Source organism: Papilio xuthus, unplaced genomic scaffold (assembly GCF_000836235.2).
Source record: "Papilio xuthus unplaced genomic scaffold, Pxut_1.1 DF828142.1, whole genome shotgun sequence".
Taxonomy (NCBI): domain Eukaryota; kingdom Metazoa; phylum Arthropoda; class Insecta; order Lepidoptera; family Papilionidae; genus Papilio; species Papilio xuthus.
The window spans coordinates 5,041,731-5,064,339 of record NW_013530507.1 but is presented as its reverse complement, the minus strand read 5'-3'; the positions used below and the strand labels follow the sequence as shown (position 1 = coordinate 5,064,339).

Here is a 22,609-nt window from a genome sequence, read left to right as displayed (position 1 = left end):
TTTCTCTTCGCGAGATTTATAGAATATTATTACATTTATTCTTCTTCTTTATCTTTGGCCTAATTATTGGCACAATTATTACTTTTATTAAAAATATTCTACATCTATGTCAAATTTTAGCCGGACTGTTCAATCGTACTAGAGATACCTTCAAACAAACGTCCATCCATCCATCCATGTAAACATTCGCATTTATAATATTAATAAGATTTCCAATATTAAAATTTTATCGGAATAACATTTGTGCGATCCGAACCCGCCGAGACGAAAGACAATATCACTGAGCCATATTTTTTAGCATTTTGACCTACGCTTGGCAGCTAAATGATACACGTAATGAATAACTTATAGTCCAACAAACATATCTGGCCCGGTGAGTGGGGCTCTGCTTTCGCAGTTACTTCTATCGTAAAATATTAATAATAGTTATCGCCGGTGACTCCGTCCGCGGAATTTTTCTTCCAAACTATGTTCTACATCTATGACGAATTTCATCAAGATCCGTTCAGCCACTCTGTAGATACCTTCAAACACACATCCATCCAAACATTCATTTATAATATTAATAAGATAGTATTCAGGAATAGAAAATGACATAAAAAAAATGATACGACAGCTACAGTACGATATGGATCTATGACACTTTTTAATAACAACAAAGGGGCGGAAATGAGCTATTTTAATGTCACTTATTCCCACCGGGTCACATAAATTTAGCGGTCTATAATAACGAGAAATGATACAACTACGCATTAGTACTAAATGTAAAAAATTAAAATTATGGATTCATCTGACGCATGTGACTATCCCGAAGTCTTGAGGAAAATTGTCCTATAAAACCCCAATGCTTAAAAAAAACCGGCTTTCATTTGATTTATTTTCATAGTAAAATAAAAAACAACGGACCTGTTCTCACAGCATCTTGTTTTTAAATATATCATAACCTGCCGTCGCGTATCGCACACAATTGTCAACTTATCATGTCGCAGCGAAACTTGAAATTTGATCACAATTAAAAACTACTTTAATTCACTTTGCATAAAGAAAACTCTTGATAAAATCTACTTTTAAAAGAACGAAATATTATTATATTTTATTAGATAGAATGTTTGTATTATTTCGAAATTAAACCTAATAATAACTTACAGTTAAACAAGCTGGATTTGTAGAATTTCTTGTTTTGTGGTAATATATATAATTAAACGAAGGAAATAGTAAAAATGGAGCTTGTAGAGATAAGTCCGTTAAATTTTCACGCAAATTTTTCATATCTTTAAATGAAAATTTCGTATTTCTAAACAGTTTTCATTTCAAATTAACAATTACAAATCGGTAAACAATTCATAAACAGTACGTGTATAAAGAGAAAAAATGAAAGAGAAAAAAATATTGGCAAGTTAAGTTTTTGCCGAGTATGAATATTGTCTGTAACATGGATTGTTGTCAATATAATTATAAAATCCACACCACATGAGGTCAAGTCATACGGATTTCCAGCTTCTTCTCTATATAAACCGAGAGGCAATAGGCTCGGGATTACTTGTAGTTAGGTTACCGTTAACTTTATACGTTTTTTATATAAAAAATGAATAAGTTTCTGGTAAGTTGATCACTATTTTTCCCGCCATAAAACATAGAAAATTTCTTCTTCAGCTAGCTAACTGGATACAACGTATTATTTACAAAAAAAATGTTTTTTTTTTACAGATAATATCATTAGCATTAGTTTCTGTGGTCGCGGCTCGGCCAGGTGAGTCATTTATTTATTTGTACGTGAACTAGGTGCAAAATAGAAAAAAAAACATCTAAGTATACGATTTCAATACAATGCGGTTAGTCAAATAGATTTCGAAGAACTTTGATATTTATAATATTGCTTTTAATCCAGTTAATTTGGAATAACTTTTTCAAGATCGACAAAAGCATTTACGAACAGGCTTTATTTAATTAAGATGAAATTTACATTTTAGTTCCAAATTATTTACCTTTCATTATTTTTATTACTAATAAAATAAAATTTATAATAGTAATTTATTATGGAGACTTTTATTCAAAGCAAAATATTTGATTTGGTTTGATATCAAACCAAATATTTTGCTTTTGTAGTTAGTCTTTTCAATACCTCTCTCTCTCACGTAAATATCTATAATACATAGATTAGGTTTCATTAGTTTTAAGCGAATAGCCTTTTATATTATATATTTACAAACCGAGTACCCCAAACTTCTATGAGTACTTATCGCTATCTTTATCTCTTGAAGAATTTATTCTATTCATATACGTTGTGTACTTTACTGGTCAATTTTTACAGGATACGGAAGTGTACACAGTAGTGAAGACTCGGACATCAGCCACGAGGAATACGGCGGTAAGCACGATGGACACGTGAACTGGCACGTCGGCTACGGAGTGGGACACGTCGCCGGTGCAGTGCAGGAAAATGCCGGTACAACAGCGGATCATGGCAGTAAAACAGCGGAACATGCGGGTACTACAGCGGAACATGGCGGCTCTACAGCGGAACATGCCGGCACTGGACAGCAACATGGCGTTGGCGGCGTCAGTGTTGGTACCGAGCACGCAAGCACCAGTTTAAGAATGGGACACGTGAGCAGTGATGCGGGAAAAGTACACAGCTATTACAGTGGTGGTACCAGCGTAGGGATGGCACTCGCCAAAGGCGGCCGCCGTAAACCTAACGGATTGGGACATGGACACGGAGTCTACGGTCACAGCGGCACCAGCATAGGAGTCGCGCTCTCCAGAGGTAGTGCCACTAAAGTCGCAACAGCAGCGAGCGTTGGGCGCAGCAGCAGTGTCGGACAAGGCGGCCACAGTTTGGGAACCGGTCATGGATCAACTCACGGCACAAGCACCGGACATTCCGCGCAGACCTTCGGTCATGGAACTGAACATGGATCTAAACAAGTATCGGAGCATGGATTCGAAAAGGGATCGAGTCATGGACATGGACACGGATACGAATCTGGTCACGGATTCGAACATGGACATGGTCAAGGATACGAACACGGTGGTTATTTTGGTCACAACACGGGTTACAGCGGTGAAGACTTCGGAGATAGTGGCGAAGAAAATCACGGGGCCCATGAACATTATTAGACAATAGAATTATTTAACGGTACAAAAATGTTGCATAGTACATAAGAAAAAAGGAACTGTTAGAATTTAATAACAAGAATGTGAAATTCGATAACATTAAAAACTACGGTAATAATTATGTCAAATGTCACTTATTATCCCAGAAGTTTTAGTTAAAAGATGGATCGTTTCATTATTAGTACTTTTTTCCGGTCGTGTGTATTCTGATCTCCATGCTTAACATACAAACTACGTTCTTAGCGCCTTAAGATACCTTGCGCCACTGCAGGTTATGTTTGGACTACATTACTTTTTTATTTTAAATTGATAAAAGTTTTAAAATTAAGAAGTTCAAAGTAGCTATTGAAAAAGCGGCTTGGCATATCTAACAAATGAATGATACATATCAAATACCAGTGAAACGAAAGTGTACACTAATTAAACTTTCAAATTTCAAGGACACTTAAAAAATAAGAGTTAAGCTTACTTTACAATTATAACGTTTGAAAGTTTACGAAATATCCCCAAGGTTGAACCTTTTTTATTTCGTTCAGAATTGTTAAATTAATTGAAAGAATATCAAGATTTACGTATATGAAGAAAGCTTAATTGCGTCTGCTGTTAAGAAATGTACAGTACTTTTACTGAACCAACAGATTATACTGTTTACACAGTGTCACAAATCTCGAGCGTGAAAGCTAAGGTTTGATGCTACCGCCTTGACCATACTTTTTTAATAATAAATAAAAATATAGAAATAAGGATTATGTATGTTATTGTAAAACACTAATGTCATTTGAAATATGGAATAATATGCAATAAATAGTACAGACCAAGAGTCTGTAGATACCGTTACCGATACCGTAAAAAAAAAGGCAAAGGCATGGTAAAAAAAGCAGGGTGCCGTAGAAATCTCACCCAGGGAGCTACTAGAGCTAAAACAGTTACAACGCATTGTCATCCCCTACTTAGGTTTTGATTGCAGTTATATTAACACACGTATTGTCCTTATTTCTTTAAAGAAAATATTAGGAATAACAAAATATACAAGTGTGACTGCAGTCGACACCTACAGTAAAACTGTGCAGTTAATACTGAATGTCTGCAGCCGGCTTTATGTTACCACAGTTATTGTCATTTGGAGTTAGCGAAATTCATCGTAATTTATCCCTCTAAATGTACCCTGACTTTACAGTATTGACCCTCAAAATCGATGTGCAGTACTGGTTATATGGCTCCTCCAGAGATCGTAACATATATCGGCACGCCACTTATCTTCGGTTCCGGAATAAAATATTTCATTGTATAAACAATGTTGTTTTTTTTATAACCGGTTGTCTCTGATACGTGCTAACGTTGTTTAATGAAAGAAATAAGAACACATTTTTTGTATGAAAAAGTGTTTGTTTCTCGCAATTTTGATTCATTGAACAAGGCTGGAAAAAACCCCCAAGTGAGTCATGAAACTAATTTGTCTACTTCGAAATAAACACAAATTACATCGGCGATACGCAGATTATTGTTATAAAAATACTATAGCATAAAAATTGTAGTAAATAATAGGCTTTTCTTTCTAACTTCAAGGTACAGTGAGAAATTTGACATAGCTGTAGTTTTATTAGTAAGTTATCAATTAATTTTTGCTATTCCTCTTAAACATTCCAATATAAAGAAGCTAAATAAAAATAAACATCTAAATTTTTTTCTGCAAAGTGTTAGAAGGGGAAGTGTATTTGACGGGGAGTAGATGTATAGGAAAGAAAAATAGTTTTTAAGCATGAGAAATATTCTCTGTCCTTTCAGGATAGACAACACATCTGCTACTTTCAAACTTATTGAAGATGTCTATGGGCGGCAGTTACATCGCTTTTAGTTATATCAGGTGGCCGCTATAAAAAAAGCAATAATTCTCAGCTAAAGCGTTTCTTTTATATTATTACTTTTAAATTCTTAATTACTGTTTAGACGATCGGAAGAAAACCGGTCGACCAGGTAAATTATATTTTTTTTTACTTGCGAATTTGTCTTGGATGTTTGGGTTCAAGGATATACGAATACTATTAAACTTGAAAACGTTGAAACCCCTGGTTATTGCTATGCTGAGATTAATCATGGGTTTCTGAGATCGAAATCTCCGTTTAAAATATATTGTTATTTCTGTTTTATCAACGATAATAAAAAGGATGACGATATGTTTCATACCGAAAGTCTCAGGTTTCAGAAACCAACGATAGGACGCGCTAAGCGACTAATAATGATGCGTTATGAAAAAGTGTCTTAAACCACGGATAACAAGAGTAAACACCCACTAGGCCTAAACTCAAGTGTAATCCGGTAGACCTAGAGATAGGTACTCTATGTACCCAGCTGTGAACTATCCACCTGGTAAATTATATGAAAAAGTGGATTGGAAGAAAAAAAATATCGATTAAACCGAATATTAATATAAAACTAATCAAATAACATCGCGATTAAACCAAAGTTTTTGCTACGGCAGTATATTGGTACGGTTGAATAAACGATACGGTTCACAGCAACTTTGAACTCATAGTTTTTTTGGTCTATTTTATTTATGGCAACAAATAAACGTAGTCCTTTAGCACTTGTGTGTTAAATAAAAAATGTATGTAATTAATTTCAGTTTTAGCGTAAATTTCGACATAACATTTACAAGTCCCAAATAAAAATATAGACTTTTCTTTATTATATTTATGAATAAATTTTACTTAAGGACTTTGTCCGTGTGTTACATTTTATCTCCGACTAGCTGTCGCCCGCGACTTCGTCCGCGTGGATATATTAAAAAAACTTAATTAGTGTAGCCCACCCATCCATGCACATCACATACATCTAAACATTCGCATTTATAATATAGGTAAGTTAAATAAAAAAAACGAAAAAAAATAGTATCTTATGCCCGTCTCCTGGCTCTCAGCTACCTTCTAACCAATTTTCAGCCATATCGATAAAGCCGTTCTTTAGTTATAAATAGTGTAACTAACACGACTTTCTTTTATATATATCTTTTATATATTAATAGAAAGAGTTTTAAGTCACAGACAATTATTACGTTAAAAAAAAAGTTTAACATACGCTTTACTATGTGTTTTAGAGGTATCTAGGAAGAAGAAGGAAGGTCACGAATTTAAACAATTATTCAAATATAACAATTATACTTTAATTACTTAGCACGCGTGTAATTTATGTATTAATCACAACAACAAAACAAACCAGATAGCTATTTTTATTTAGATATGATACACTTTGAAAAAGTTGGCCTTTTTGATCAGATAATATCTTAATTTGAACGAATTTTCTCAACAATCGAATAGGAAGGGAAAGTGGATTCCACGGTGTGGAGGTAGGAAGGGGAAATATTCTCTTTCTGTGCGTCCTTTGCTCCGTCGACAAACATATGCAATCATCTGCAAATACTAATATCTATGGGCACCGTTTGTTTCGCTATTTCGGAAAATATAGGTGGCCGTTTGCTCATTTGCCGCTTTATAATATAAAAAAATAATATTAAACCAAACTATTCGGTATGGTAAGAAATTGTGAGAACGAATAGACGTGAACTTTGACATAGTTAATTTGAATGTTGTGCAAGAGTACATAAAAACAATTAAAAAAATATATTATTAGTTATGGTCCACTATGTGTATGGTGCACTATTGTCCACAATATGAACCACTAGTATGTTGTTATAACATCTAATATAATGCTGGTATATAATCTTTTTTGATGACATAAAATTTAATTAAAAATGAACAAAATAATCGTGAGATTTAAACAACAAAGACTTTATTTTGGCGACGCTCGAGGTTACCAGGAGATCGTCGGTACAGCTCAATTTTAGTATATAAGCTTCGCGTGGTCCTTAGATTTACATCATTCGCGATCGTACTTCGTCTTAAAACATACGAATTTGTTACTATAAAATAAATATGGCTAAATTCTTGGTAAGTTATTTTAAATTTATTTATTTATTTAGAATATTAAAAGGATCGAAATCGTGTAAATTATAAATATATTATATAAAAATATTATCAGATTTAAAGAATAATCTTGTTAAAAGTTTTGGAGAATTAAATTAAATGTACGTACCTATTTTCTTCTACCTTCTTATAATCTTGAAATCTTGAGAACTTCACAGCTAAAAGTGGGATCAATAATAAATTTTAATTGTAATTGAATAGTACTTATTTTTAATTTGTGATATTTAACTTTTTAATTATGGTTTGTTATAATTTTTATTTATATTGCAGATTGTCGCACTGGCATTAGTAGCCGTAGTATCTGCACGACCAGGTACATTCCTTTTTTTTAATTTCAGTATCATCAAATAAAATTCAAATGTCTTATTAATTACACCGAAAAACCTGTATTAGGATGAATAAATTCGTCGCTAAAGTTTGTTAAGTTTGTTATTGCTTTTAAAGTTTGTTAAAGGTGGAATTTGACTGGTCTCATGTCATGGTATTGTTTCTGTATATTGCAAAGAAAGAACTCTAGAACTCCACTGCACTTACAATTCATATTACCATCCTTTCAGTCTCTTTTAAAAAACAGAGACTACACTATGAATTATTGAAACGGTCACAACAATCGAAGCTAACACTAATATTTTGTAGGTTACGGCGGCGGAATCGGAACCAGCAGTGGTGGGTATGGCGGTCACTCCGGTCTCGAGGGAGGCGTTGGCGGACATGGCAATAGTGGTTTTGGCGGTCAAGGAGTTGGCAGCGGATTCGGTGGCCACTCCGGCGGTTTTGGTAGCGGAGTTGGAGGTGGCCACTCCGGCGGTCTCGGTGGCGGAATTGGAGGTGGCCACTCCGGCGGTTTCGGTAGCGGAATTGGAGGTGGCCACTCCGGCGGTTTCGGTAGCGGAATTGGAGGTGGGCACTCCGGCGGTCATGTTGGCGGAATAAAGGCTGGGCATGCCGGTGGCTTTGGAAGTGGAGTTGGAGGCGTTAACGGTGGCTATGGATCTCATGGAGGATTCGGTTACGGACACGGCCATTAAAAAAACTAGTTGTTAACATTATTTTGTACTAATAATGTTTATGTTCTGCATAATGTTATACATTTCTAACCTGTGATTATTAATACATTTTTATAAGAATATGGAATTATTATTTTGAACTGTAACTATAACCTTATATCCGCCTATTTAGGATTGAATAGCCTCGATGAAACAGACAGATATAAGCATCCCTGTCTTATTGTCATAGTAATATTGAAAACTTTTTCATGAACCATATTAAAAAAGCCACAATTTATAAATTGAAATTAATACTTCTATCATAATAAATTAAGATCAAGTTTCTAATCTATAAAAATATAAAAGTAAATTATATCATTTGCATAATAAAATAATAAGTAAAATTCAGTAATTTTCCATTCGTTTTATAAACAAAATGAATCATCCTAACGTTTTTTTTTATATTATAATAGTGGTACATCTTGTATTGTGCAATACATACATATAAACGATCAGTTTGTTTGTATTTCATATATTTTTTTCATTATTTTATCAACATCGTAATTAAGTGTACAACGTTTATATTTTAATTACAAGTATTGCCAAAACTTTTTATTACCACTTTCGGTAAAACAAAGATATAATTTATATAATTATTACAAAACTTTAACTGAAATTATGACTCAAGGTGATTGCAGAACACCAATATACTAGCTATCGCCCGCGACTCCATTCGCGCGGAATTAAAATAAACTTAATAAATAGCCTATGTGTTCTACCAGACTATGTTCATCTGTGCAAAATATCAAGATCCGTTTAGCCGATCCGGAATTACCTTCTAAAATACATCTATCTATCCATCATCTACTAATTCAACTACTAATCAACTTTCATAACTTACTAATTCTTACTAATATTATAAATGCAAATGTTTAGATGGATGGATGTTTGAAGATATCTTCAGAACGGCTGAACGGATATCGATGAAATTCAAACATATAGAACATAATCTGGAAGAACACATGGGCTACTTATAATGTTTTTGTTTTTTAATTCCGCGCGGACAGAGTCGCGGGCGATAGCTAATTTATAATAATAGTAAGAAGATTTAGGCGACATTATGTGGATTGGTCGTTTATAATAATAAAAATAAAACTACAGTATGATAAAACAATAGCATTTATTTTATGAAATTACTTTCTATCTGAATTATTCCATGATTTTAACGTTGACATAATCCCACGTGACTAGCCGAAGGCAAATCAATACTAAGCAACTTTATATAAATTTCCATTGACAAAATCTACATTAATAGAAAAATACACGTCCCCAGTGCTTTGACAGTCTAATGTGTCTCTATGACAACTAATGTGCAATGTTTTGTGATAATACATTATTATTTTTTTTTAACAAATGCACCATTTTAAAAACAAAACTGGTTTATCAATCTCATTAAAAATCTTCCCTTATAGTGTGTCTATTTAACCCTCAGTAGCCTAATTTACATACGAAAGTGTTTTATTTTTAAAATTACTGTGTTTGCTCGATAAAATAAAACAATAATGAAAATTGTTTTTTTTTTAATTTCGTTGGAAAGAATATTACACAACAGTAAAATAGGTACAGCCAACCTATAAAAAAACTAATAGTAATGTGAACATTCGGTTTAAAAGATTGGTATCAAAATTGAAACTCTAGGCTAATAAGGGTTAAGATAGATTAGTTTTTTTTAATTTAATAATAGAAGGGGGCAAACGAGCAGCGGGAACACCGAGGTGTTCAACGACGCCTATGGGCATCAGCAATACCAGAGGAACCGCTGATGCGTTGCCGGCCTTTGAGATGATGATACGCTCGCTTCTTGAAGGACCCTAAATCGTAGTGGTTTGGAAATACCGCCGATGACAGACCATTCCACAACGCTGCTGTACAAGGCAGGAAGTTTCGCGCAAACCACACGGTTGTGGACTGCCAGCCATCGAGATAAAACGTTTGACAACTGACGCCGATAAAATATCGAATTAATTTTGTATGAGAATTAATGTTGTACTTTATGGACGGTTGTCATAGTATCGAACCGTCGCGCAAAACGAATAACTGCTAACTATCGAGAATTGGTCTTGTAATAAAATTAATCGAACAGATTGGTACTATAATTTAAGTATTTTATAACTTTTTGAATTTATTACAGTTATTAGGGTTTGTATCGCACAATTAATTTTAAAAAATCATTTTTTGTTCGAAATTTGTTTTGTTTTGTTTTTGTTTAATGTCTTATTTCTTTACATAGTTATGAAGGATAAAGTAGGAATAGAAAGAAACAATTTTATTTATATTGTAATTAAAAAAAAATAATCGCGAATTCTCGATTGCAAGTTCTATGAGAACAACCATCGAAAATCGAAAAAAATCTTAATCGATTTTACTCAACCCATATCTAGCAAATTGTCAATTGAATTGTCAAACTAATCTATCTTAGACACACTATAATATGTTATAAATATTGCCAGTATATACTATTTAAAATTCCGGTGCCACCACCGGACGAATATACGTGAGTGTTTAGCCATGTTTATATATCAGTTTATTTAAAATTCTATTACATTTTTATCATTGGTGGTAAAAGATTAAAAATCCAATTTACACCAAACTTATTTAGGAATATGTCTAAACCTAACAAGGGAATACTGTCTAAACGTATTGAAATATTTATTTTATTATAGACAATTTTTTTTTTATCCGTCGTATTCAAACTCAAGACCTAGGCATACCACTGTGCTATGAGGTCGTTACCATAGATACGATTATAATATTTACAAACTCTATCAACTATATACACAGATCGATTCAAAAAATTTACCATTCTAGATTTCAACCAATGTTTAAAGCATTTTTGAAGGCGAAATAAACACTATCACTACGTTAGCAATTATCAATTTAGTTATAGTTTTAAAATAGCTAATAATACCTCGGTCTCGATTATATAAAAGAAATTCCCCATAAATCTCTTTACGACTTCAATTACCCTGTCTCACTAAGCTGCAGTAAACAAATAAATTAATAATTTTCATTATATTTTACAAGACAAACAAAATAATGAGCAAATTTAACAATAACGTGAAAATATATTATAATGACTCGATATAACATTAATATATCATACACATAATGTCAACATATTCGAAGCTATGTTAAGTTGATACCAACTCAATACACAAACTTTGCAAAAATCACTACCAATTAACTCTAAAATATATAATTACAAAATGTTACCTGTAACCTTTTTTACAACTTTAAACTCAGAAATTTTAATAAATTACACAATATTTCCAATCAAAATAAAAAATGTAATAATTTTACAAAGTTTGAGTTTTGAGTTGGTATATTTGACATAATAAAGAGTGAAACTACTTTATAATATAAGAATAAATAAAAAAAAAACAGATAACCTGGGACCTAACAGGAACTCCATCTGCTAGATTATAGGGTTGCCACTAAATAAAATTAGATGTAAAAATTATACAAAATAATAAATAACAAAATTACCCCGCCCTTGCGATTAAAATGGCTTAAAATGCGACAAAGGAAAACATCAGCTTTGGAAAATTAACACTCAGAATCAATTTTAAATATATCCAACAGTTAATTAACAGCAGTTGTGGTAACATTAAATATTTTGAATCATTTACCGTGAGTTACTGACACCAAAATCTGTGTATAAAACATATCGTCATACTTGTCATTATCTTTGACAAGACAGAGATAACAATATGTTTTAAACGAGGATTTTAGCTTCAGGAACCCACGGTTACAAGAATAATTAAATGTAATTTTTTAAACATTTGGTTCAAGGGTGGGGTTTGAACTAGAATAAACTTGGCAATAGGTTCAAAATCATTATCATAGAATTTTGAACTTTAAATGTATGTGGGACAATGTTGCAAGCTGGTTCCGCATGCATCGCAGACAGTCGCATTGCGAGTGTTAACTAAAGTGCACGCGGGACACTCCCGCCCTCCAGACGTGAGAGGCTGTATCTCCGGACCACGTTTGGACTTGCCACACATTTCGCAAGCTTGTAAAGTTAACTTATTTAAATACGTACATGTTGAGCACTGCCATTTGTCTCTCTTCGACTCGCTCTCTGCCGTATTTGGTCTCTCTTTCTCACTATTATGCAGGTTACCACTTTCTCTATCTCCATTCTGATGGTTATACTTCGGTGGGGAGCGACGAATGTGGTTGGGCTCGTCTAATGTGACTACTAACTGAGCCTTTATATCGTAACTCGAATGCGCGCTGGATGCTGGAAAATAATACACATAAACTGTTTAGGTACTAAAATATGATTGTTAAATTAGAAACCATGAAAATGATAGCAAAATATTTTGTTAAAGTATTAATGTACTAACTTGCAGCAGTTTTCGTTAGGTGTTGCGTTCTATCCACACCATTCTCCAACGGTTTGCTCTTGTTGTTCCTATCGAGCTCAGCAGCCACCAACTTTATTGGTTTTTTCACTTTTTTAACTTCAGCACTATTTGAACCGGATCCATTGATAAAGTTCTGCTGCTTTAAAACCTCCTTCCTGTCTTTTATTTCCTTCTTTGACAGTAATTTAACTTTATCCGAAGGCACTTTGGTGGGTATGAGGCCGTCCGCTTTTGGATTGCCGACGGCCTCCGCCGAGTGACGTTTCTTTTTGTCGTCCGGATGTTTCTTGCTGAGCTGTTTCGCTCGCTTCGACTCCTGTTCCTGCTTCAACCTCATGAGATTCTCGTTAACTTTCGCAGTCCTGTACATCTCCTCGTCGTAAGTTCGATCAAGGTTGAGGGCTTGCAATCCGTCTTCCAAATCCAACGTGGTCGGTTGATACTTCGATCTCCTTTCCTCTCTTTCCAATCTATCTAACGTCCTAGAATCTCTATCGAGCGACTGCGAAAAGCCACTTCTGCTGTCCCCATCTTTATTCTTACTCGATAAATTCCTGAACACATAATCCCAGCTCTCGTACGTGCCCATGCCGTCCTCTTTGGCTTTGCTCAAAGCTGGCTGCGTGTCGGAGCGTGGCAAACTCGGTAACGTGACGTCGCTGAAACCCGATCTCGAGGACGTTCGTTTAGGTGTCTCGAGATGCATTCCGCTCTTCTTGTTACTTCTTTCTTCATCTCGATGTCTCTCAAACTTGCCGTTCTCATAAACGGAGGGCGTGTCCAATTCTATGAGCTGTGCTGTCGGTACCGTAGGCCCCGAGGGATACCTGCACTGCGGGATGGGAGGGTAGCCATTGACGGGGATGTTGGTGGCATGTTTGATCGGCGCATACACGGGCATAGGGATCATGTAAGGCGCCTGCACCGGGAAGTACTGCACCGGGCCGTACGGTGTCATGACGGCGGGCACCGGGACGGGCATGTCGTTCATGTGGTGCGGTGCCGGGTACACCATGTGGGGAGACACCATGTACGGAGGATGTAACATTGGTGGTATCGGCTCCTCAATAGGCGACACATCTGTACAAATGTTGTTACACTGCGCTAAGCTGGGATTGTACTGGGCCTCGGTCATGTTGATGCGGTGCGTGTCAGCCGTTACTGTGACGGCCACATTCGAGTAGAGTTCCGAATCTAGCAAACACATAGAATCCTATTATTTCGTCTGAGTTTCTTAACTTAATATTCGTGTTATTGAAGTTTATATTTATTTACATTCTATAGTTTGTTAGGCTAATTGTTTTTGAGCTGTAGGTCAGTATTCTCACCGTCACCATAGTATCCCGCTACGAGAGGGGCAACGAGTGGCGCGGGCTGCACTTGGGCCAGCTGTGCCTTGCGCTGATGCACCACGTCCTGCCAGCTGGCGCGCACGCCGCGCCCCAACAGGTCCTCCAACACTTTCGACATTATCTGACAAACAATTTAACACTTTTAATCTTAACAGCTAAAAGTAGTACTTTAGCAGCTAACGAATTAATTCACCACTATTAATAAAGTCATATATAACAGAAGATATGTACCCACTAAACAATTCGCCCTTATAAGTGTTTAAAAAAGTCCGTAAAGAGAGTTAATGTAGTCAGTATGGGACTAATATTATATTAATATAGGTATTTCAAGCCACAGATCCAGAGACACAGTACATGTATCTCCCATGTCTGTAGATGACCTAAAATGTTTTCCCTCAATAATAAACAACCTAATCGGTGTGCCAATTGCCTGTACAGAGTTCATACCTGGCACTCGCAGTGTGCAATAATGGCGTCTATAGAGACGGCGAGGGCTGCTTCAGTAGACGTCGGCTCATCGAGCTTGAGCCGCGCTGCGCACCGGTCCTCGGGCCTGTAGCCCAGCGCCAGCAACATGCCGTCCGCGCCCACAAGATTCGCCTCCACATCGTGCTTGTAGAAACCAGAGTATAGCTGCAAGCGGAATATTTACAAATGTAATAGTTGAAGTTCCAATCAGCTCTTTAAAAATAAATAAATTCACAAAATAAAGATTATTATATATTTATACATAAACCTAAATGACTAGGCAATTGAATATGAGAGGTTATGTCTAATATTATCAGAATAGCTGATGTAAACCAAAATGGCGAAAATCAAATTGGCACAAAATACTATGTCCGTTAGCCAGCCCATTTATAGAGGTCCGTAAATACGCATTATGTAACAGAACGGTCATAGAACAATTTAGAGAACGAACTTACTCTGATGACTTTATACTCGTTCCGCCATGGCTGCGTGAAGACGTTGTTGGCATACCGTTCTATCGCCGCCCAGCCGACACCAGCGCGGTACGCACTAAAGTCAGACATTTCATTTATCGTCCGCTGGAACACTCTCTCAGTCACAGCCAAACTGAATTTACACTCCGGTGGTACTAACGACAGGTACTCCATAATGTAATCTGAAAGAAATTATTCAAACTTACTTGCTTCATATATTGAAAAATTAATAGATGTTCTTAAGTTGCCTTATTTCTAGATTCTTCTCTATTATGCAACTATATTATAGACTTTTAAGACAATACTTAGTTAAGGTTCTTTCTAATACTTATATTACAACCAACAATACCAAACATTTACACACCAAAATTAGTGTAATAATTAATTCAATTATGTAATCACGAACTGAATCAATTTACTGACATATGCAATATAACAATGAAAAGGACAGCAATAAATAATAAATAAATATTTATAAACATATCTTGTTCAGGCAACAAACAATAGGTGAATCACATCACTATCATTCAACATGTTAGATGTAATACATCGTTCTTAGATCTCTACTCTGCTTAATGATAAAAGTTTATGTAAATAAGTACATTTTATTCAAGAAACGGTCCTTAGTGTTTAGTGAACACTACCATCCATAAAAGCACAGAACAACATTCTTTACAAGTTTCTTAGACATATCTATCACGCAATGTAGGAGAAATAGACAAGGCAACTGTACAAAGTAGAAAATTAACGATAATATACTAAGAGATTGAAGAACTGTGATATCAAGTAGATTAAATTATCAATTCTATTGTAGTTTGCTACACAAATGTACATAAACAAAAAAGAAAACAGAATAAAGTATTTTCATAAGATCTCCTTATTACAAATTTATTTACAATTGAGTCTAAGAATCATACTGTTACACTTTACCTTCCAATTTCTTCTTCAACGTAATTTTCTCCGGGCAGTCTTCCATTTCAACATAATTACAGTGCACACTCTTAATACGGCGCCACAGCGTTGGCAGACGCTCGTGCACCGCCGTGTCCCCCATGCCCGCCATTACATTCATCACCATCACCCAAACACCCAATTATAGAAAAATCACTGAAACAAGAGAATATTTTTATAGCAAATTATAGCAAATGAGCGGAAATCTAAAATAGCAGTGACCATTGTCCATAGGCATCTTGAATTAGTAGGTTACTACCGATATTAAAAAAAAGGATATTTCCTATGCCTACACATCCCCTTTCCTATCATCCATACAGCAGCATATACTGCTGCATTCTATACAACTGTATTGTCCCTACAAAAATAACAGATGAGTTATTCTCTTTTGTTATGGTAATGAACATAATAAAAAAGAGAAAGAATGAATTATTAGGTTGTCTACAACATTTGCAGCCTAGCATAGCAGAAATTTAATATAAATTACATAATAGCAATGATTTAAAAACAGGATAATATTATTAGCAGGCACAGAGACAGTTAAGAAGCTCAAATACTCCTGTCAGAACTCTGTGATAAAGTTGTTATTTATTTTGAAAGAATGTGTAGCCTACACTGCTTTTAATTAGTTAGTTATTAAATTACTTATTAAAACCATAGCAAGCTCTTTTCTGCCTCATTGGGGCATAATAAGTCAGTGAATGACAACTGAATTTGTAATAAAACAATAAAATGCATTATGCAAATACAATAGTATGATATAAGACAAACAATAACATAGTGACTCAAATTTCATTGGATTCCTATATGACTGTGCTATATAACAGACTAGCTGTCGGCCGCGGTATTAAAAAAAAAGAAAAAGGCTGTTTTAGGGTTTTATCGGCAATTATACAAATTTTTCACACCTTTTAAACCTTCCCACCCTAAACCATCATGAACATTTCAAGACCAAGATAAGACAAATCCACTCATAAGTTTTAGCAACAGAGATGAACAAACAGCAATTGATTTATATATATATATATATATATATAGATAGATGAAAGGCTGAGTATACCATTAACACCTGGTATTCTAAATCTCCATGTATTTCAGTTATGTTTTGATATGGTGATGTTTATGTAACACATTGATAATAAATATCATTAATAATAGATGCAGACCACTACTACTAGAGTTAGATATGATATAAACATATTTATGACTATTAATGGCAGATACACATGAGTAGAATAGAATTATATTCTGTGATTTGCTTAAATCTTATATTTTAAAGAGATTTAACAAATTTTACAAATAAGCAACATTATTTGGTAAAGTATGAAAGTCAATGTAAGTTTCACATCTATCATTTTATTGCTATGGCGCCACAACATAACTGACTTTTCTGATAAGATAATAAAAGTAATGATTCATACAGCAAAATCAAAGGTTGTTCATATTAAACATTTATGTCTACAGTACAACACGAAGATTTACATTATGTTAATTTAATATTTACGACTAAAACTACAATAGATTCCAAATTCGAAGTACATCGCCAGATGATTCATTTAAGACATTTTTTCACGACTCCGTGAAGATATTGTGTGTATTGATCACATTGTTGAATTAATCAGTGAAGAATAGCAATTAAAATAATACGGAACTCACCGTACATGAACATTCTTTTCCTAGGTGTCAAAATATATTTCTCCGCACGAATGTAGAACGAACGGACAAAAATAGTTCACCCAAAATAAGAAGCGTAACGAGTGACCCAAATTATAAAAACAAAATTAAATTTTAAAACAATTCAACTTTCCAAAATATCGCTTTGCGAATTATAGAAGGTAATTAGAGTTGAAGTGATATCAATAAATAAATTAAAACAAAATCAAGAAATTTGTTTTGACGTTTCGTACACAATACTTAAATCCACAGACAATAATCAAAGACTATTGTAAAAAATATAGATAAAACCAAGATAGAACATAAGAAATTATTTGTCTATAAAGGTCATGTACATTTTGTCGACGGAAAAACTTGACATCAAAATTCAAAACTTCCGTATAAAACTTGAAATACGACTATAAAAAATAAACTTCGACGTCAATTTAACGTTATTTAATATACCCTATGGTTATTTAATTCATTTCATATTTTAGTGTTTTGAATTAAATACAAAACGATAATACATTATGGTGCAATATATATTATTCATGGATTATATACGACAACAAGAGATTGATACTTTTTTTCAGGTTTCATATTTTACTTACTTTGGTCGCATCATTGTAAACATCTAATATTCTTAATTCCAGATCCCTTACATCTTAGGACAAGATCTAAAAATGTTCATACATCGTGTAGAATCATTGATAGAAATAAAAATGCTATTGTTCCTTACGTTCCTAAATAATTATTTCGATATACAGGCTTGCCAAAAACATAGAAATTATTACAAAGGCGTTCCTCAAAACTATCACCCATTAAAATACTTTGAAGAACGAGAATACAGATGGCAATGTCCTTCTGAAATGACTACGTAAGTTACCTTTAATAGTTTAATAACTTCCACTAATTAACAGTTTTAATTTTATGAGTCCGCAGATGAATTTAGTCTTATGTGTAAATAAACCTGTCAGAACTTCGTCTAGAAAATCAGGAAAAAATGTCGAATATTGCAGTTGTAAAATTAAATTTACGTTGTATACCAGAACCTACTTGTTGCTACATTTTTAAATATAAATATTTTATTTTTGCAGGTCATACTTAACATATCCGTATTATCATGTAAGATACAAACAGCCCAGTGTTTTACCCCATTCAACTGGACGTACCTCTGGTATACCAGCTCTTCCAGAACGTACTCTCGCTGCACGGTTCAATAAACCGTCATGCAAGGCTTACATAAGATAAATGTGGTGTTCATTTTATAAAGAGTCATTATACTCAACGGTACTCATGACATCTTCATAAGCAGTCAAAATTCACTGTACTCTGTTTGGATAAATTAGTTTATATTCATTTAATTAGTGAGATTAAATCAAAATTGAAAATATATTTAATTGTATTAATTCACTACTACTATAACTAATTTATTGGAATGCGACATAAGGTATAATCTACCTACCCCCTCTGCATCAGGGGCGTATGTTTCATGTAAGATTTCAGTTCATTACATTTTACATTATGTCGATTTTAGTACTTTGTTTAGCTACATTATTAAATAAAGAAGTTTCACTCCATAATTAATTATTTAGGGACAGAAAACTGGACTTCACATCAACCTTCTGTCAGGTTTATGAATCGTGATGTTATCTTGAAGCTGTAGCTTGAAGAGAAGTTGTTATTAACTATTAAACCTCATTTGAATAAAAAGCCTGGACAAATACTGTAAGCTGCTTGATAAAAAGGAACTTTTTAATAAGTAATAGTTATAATCTATGGTTTGATTTTGACATTGTCAACACAAAAACTCAATCTGGCTTTGCGCACGCAATTCAAAATTTCAAATTTTATTTCAAAATACATATTATAATGTTACAAATTTAAGCTAAGATATGGACATTCTATTTGTTGATAATAGGCGACAAGATGAAATCGAAACTTTTTATGAAGTAAGTATCGCACTTTTTATTACTCCCTTTCTATTAAATCTGGGACATTACTATGAGCCCTTATAAGTTAAGTCGATATAAAACCGTTTACTTAGACAGGATAAAGACTTGCCAGACAAATACTATTAAATTCGTAACGTGCAATTCAATTTTTTTTATATAGGCATGCCAGCGCCACAGAAGCTTTTACAAAGGCGAAGCCAGTTCTCGCCATCCTCTCGTTTATTTCAATGACCCACAATACATGTGGCAATGTCCTCCAGAAATGACACCGTACGTAACTTTACAATGTTATTTAATGTTATTTTTGTTTGCTTTATGACGATGAAATGAAAGCTGAAACTTATACTTTTCAAAGTTATGTTTGAGCGATGACAGTTCATGTAAAGTCATCGCTCATTAGGAACACCCCTGGATCCCATGGGGTCGTCACAGGCCTAATGATTGACCTGTAGTTAGCTATAATCTTATTATATATCGTACTTATAGCACGTATCTCGGCTTCCCATCAAGCCATGTGAGATACAAGCAGCCGGTGGTTTTGCCGGGAGACAGAGGACGCACGAGCGGCTTCCCCTCCCTGCCCGGACGCACTCTCGCTGGTCGCTACAATAAAGCGGCCTGTAAAGCTTTCATCAGATAAAATTTGACAATAATGAATCAACAATGTTTAATTTTTACACATAAATGATAACTACAGATGAGATTTCTTTTTTATTTCGATATTTTTGGTTTAATAACATTTTCTTTATACAAACTTACATATGTTTTAGAAAGATATCACACTTTTATAAGATAAAAAGTTAAGAAAGATAATACAAAAACATACATAAGATACGTTTATACTCTGAAGTAAAAAGTTGAGTGAAATTCAGGGATTCGCGACATGATGATTTTGAACTCGTTCAAACCTATACCGCCTGTATTGTCCAGCTTGATTTCGTCAAGTATCTGAAATTAAAGTAAAATAGATATTAAAAACGAATACTACTTTCTGTTGGGTATTTTATTATAGAATACACCATCCCCTATAGAGGGATTATGACCTTGTAGGTTATAACCTCCAAAATAGTGGTAGCGTCGTCACTGACCACTTTCCAATTTGAAATATGACTTAAAACTTACAACTTGAGCAATCTTCGTTTTTGATTCATTATCGAGTCGGTAAAAATGGTCCTTCGAGCACCCCGTTAAACGATCAAGAATTTCACTTATATCCCCCGTTGATATTTGACCATCGTCATCTAGATCTATTGAACAGAAAGTTGAAACGTATGTGGAGTAGGTATATCAAGTATAAAGAATATTACTTCAGAAACTTAGTTATTCATAATATCTTTGGCACTACATCTGACTAATATTATAAATACGATTTTTTTGGTAGACGTTTGTTAGAAAGTATCTCAAGAACGACTGCATGGATTTGAATGATATTTTTATAGAAGTAAAACACCATCTGGAAGAACACATAGGCGCAAATTACTGTTTTTTTTAATTCGATGATGAAATAATGATGTAAACGCTATTGCTAATCTATACTATGATCTAAGCACACTTTCTTTCACAAGCTTAGAAGTGTGCAAAAATGAAAATAGTAAGAAAATTATATCCTAAACTCACCAAATATTCTAAACGCCCAGGCCGCTTTTACCTCTGTAGGGCACTCGGCACTCATCGCCGAGCACAGGTCTAACAAATCTTCAAACGAGAAACAATCGTCGTTTTTAGATGAGAATACATGAAAAATGCGGTCCTGGAACGGGTTATTCTGAAGGCAAAATATTACTTAAGTCTATGGATCAATTAATGAAATTGACGCTTAATAACAGGGGACGTTACTTTTTAAAATATTTTGTATATCAATAATGTGCAAGAAAAAAGGCTCAATTGCTTAATATGGGTAACGATCTTTAAATCAGGCGAACCACTGCTTTTTCAATCTACATGCTGAAAAAGATGCTATATTTTTGTACATGTTTTTGAACAATGGAAACCAACAGTTTGTGTATATCATTTACAACAAAACATCCAGTCAGTCCTACCTGTAAAACATCAAACTTCTTGATAATAACGTCCTTTTCAAATCTGTGATGATAATTATCCCGAATTTTATCTGGATCTATAGAATAGAACTTTTTCATTAAACTGAAAACGTAACAACAATTTAAAAAAAAAATCCAAACACAAATATTTAACGATATATTTAAAAACTTATTCTTACGTTATTTAACTTTGTAAACGAATCAAGACAACATTAATACGTATACATACGTAATAAAAAATTAATAGTAGTTTCTGTTACTAGAACGTGGAAGCTAAAAACTCTTGAATACTTACTATAGAATTTCACCTTTATTTAAATATGTTAAAGTCGTATAATCTTCTAAGACATCTTCTGTTAAACCGGGATACGATTGTCCGATGCCCATATTTGTTTACACCAAAAAAGAACAAAAAAATGCTCGCGTTTACTTAGGAGCTCAACAACTATTAACGCTACGTATCGCAAATCTTATCAGCAATTACTACGGATGATTATTATGATGATTAATAGGAATTCGATTAGATATTACACTTGTATTCAAGTTATATACATATTTAGTTGAACACACTAAAAATGAAGGATCTAGGTCTTTGGTTGTTAATGTATTTTCCTATACTAATAATCATCTAATTTTAGCGCAACAAATTCACTAATAAATATATTTTTGGATCCAATGCTTCATAAGGAAACATTATTAATAAAATGACAGATAAAATGTATGTCTGCAACAATATAAAGTCACTACCGAAAGCTAAATGAATGCTAATTTATTTGCACGTTTAACTGGCACTCAAAATAATCACTAAGGGTAGAAATAGTAACCATTTAATGATTTTTTCATTTGAGGTTGGCAGTAACAGTTACCACAAAATACGGAAGCACAGGCAATAGAGAAATTCTTCCATAACAATTTTATTAAAACATATACTTATCTCTGTTTTTCTGTTAGGGAGTGAAAGAGATGGCAATACATTAAAACAAGTAAGAAAATGAAGTAAAACAAATAATTTTGGAGAAAAATAATTTATAGCTACAACATTTACAAGAAACTGAGATCACACCCAGTAAGAAGTTACAGTCAGCGTCATATAGATCGACACAGACAAGATATGCAAATATATAGGTACATCAAAAGTAATCAATTATATCGGTACAACAAAAGTCCTCAAAATAATAGATACATTCACCCTGCTCAAATAC

At 33.9% G+C, this 22,609-nt stretch overlaps 5 protein-coding genes across 5 annotated transcripts; 3 read left to right on the top strand and 2 right to left on the bottom strand.

The window, feature by feature from the left end:
• Positions 1-1,493: 1,493 nt before the first annotated feature.
• LOC106114074 (glycine-rich cell wall structural protein 1.8-like) lies at positions 1,494-3,257 on the top strand. Its single transcript, XM_013307156.1, has 3 exons — positions 1,494-1,600; positions 1,708-1,750; positions 2,312-3,257. The coding sequence occupies exons 1-3, from the start codon at positions 1,586-1,588 to the stop codon at positions 3,118-3,120; spliced, it is 867 nt and encodes a 288-aa protein (XP_013162610.1). The 5' UTR covers positions 1,494-1,585; the 3' UTR covers positions 3,121-3,257.
• A 3,744-nt stretch (positions 3,258-7,001) lies between these two features.
• On the top strand, positions 7,002-8,224 carry LOC106114067 (glycine-rich protein DOT1-like). Its single transcript, NM_001311869.1, is given in 3 exon segments — positions 7,002-7,061; positions 7,368-7,410; positions 7,734-8,224. Coding segments are annotated over 3 exon segments (450 nt in total). The 5' UTR covers positions 7,002-7,046; the 3' UTR covers positions 8,126-8,224.
• A 2,425-nt stretch (positions 8,225-10,649) lies between these two features.
• tamo (PUB and ZnF_RBZ domain-containing protein tamozhennic) lies at positions 10,650-17,651 on the bottom strand. The gene is made up of 7 exons (XM_013307602.1): positions 17,417-17,651; positions 15,740-15,916; positions 14,792-14,991; positions 14,316-14,501; positions 13,845-13,989; positions 12,496-13,710; positions 10,650-12,389 (listed from the first exon to the last, which is right to left on the bottom strand). The coding sequence occupies exons 2-7, from the start codon at positions 15,885-15,887 to the stop codon at positions 12,001-12,003; spliced, it is 2,283 nt and encodes a 760-aa protein (XP_013163056.1). The 5' UTR covers positions 15,888-15,916; positions 17,417-17,651; the 3' UTR covers positions 10,650-12,000.
• A 1,555-nt stretch (positions 17,652-19,206) lies between these two features.
• Positions 19,207-20,069, top strand: LOC106114159 (uncharacterized). The gene is made up of 3 exons (XM_013307257.1): positions 19,207-19,365; positions 19,529-19,638; positions 19,855-20,069. Exons 1-3 carry the CDS (start codon positions 19,309-19,311, stop codon positions 20,006-20,008), a joined length of 321 nt encoding a protein of 106 aa, XP_013162711.1. The 5' UTR covers positions 19,207-19,308; the 3' UTR covers positions 20,009-20,069.
• A 36-nt stretch (positions 20,070-20,105) lies between these two features.
• Positions 20,106-22,038, bottom strand: LOC106114379 (calcium and integrin-binding protein 1). Its single transcript, XM_013307565.1, has 5 exons — positions 21,703-22,038; positions 21,408-21,510; positions 20,986-21,133; positions 20,491-20,615; positions 20,106-20,316 (listed from the first exon to the last, which is right to left on the bottom strand). Exons 1-5 carry the CDS (start codon positions 21,792-21,794, stop codon positions 20,206-20,208), a joined length of 579 nt encoding a protein of 192 aa, XP_013163019.1. The 5' UTR covers positions 21,795-22,038; the 3' UTR covers positions 20,106-20,205.
• Between the last annotated feature and the right edge of the window lie 571 nt (positions 22,039-22,609).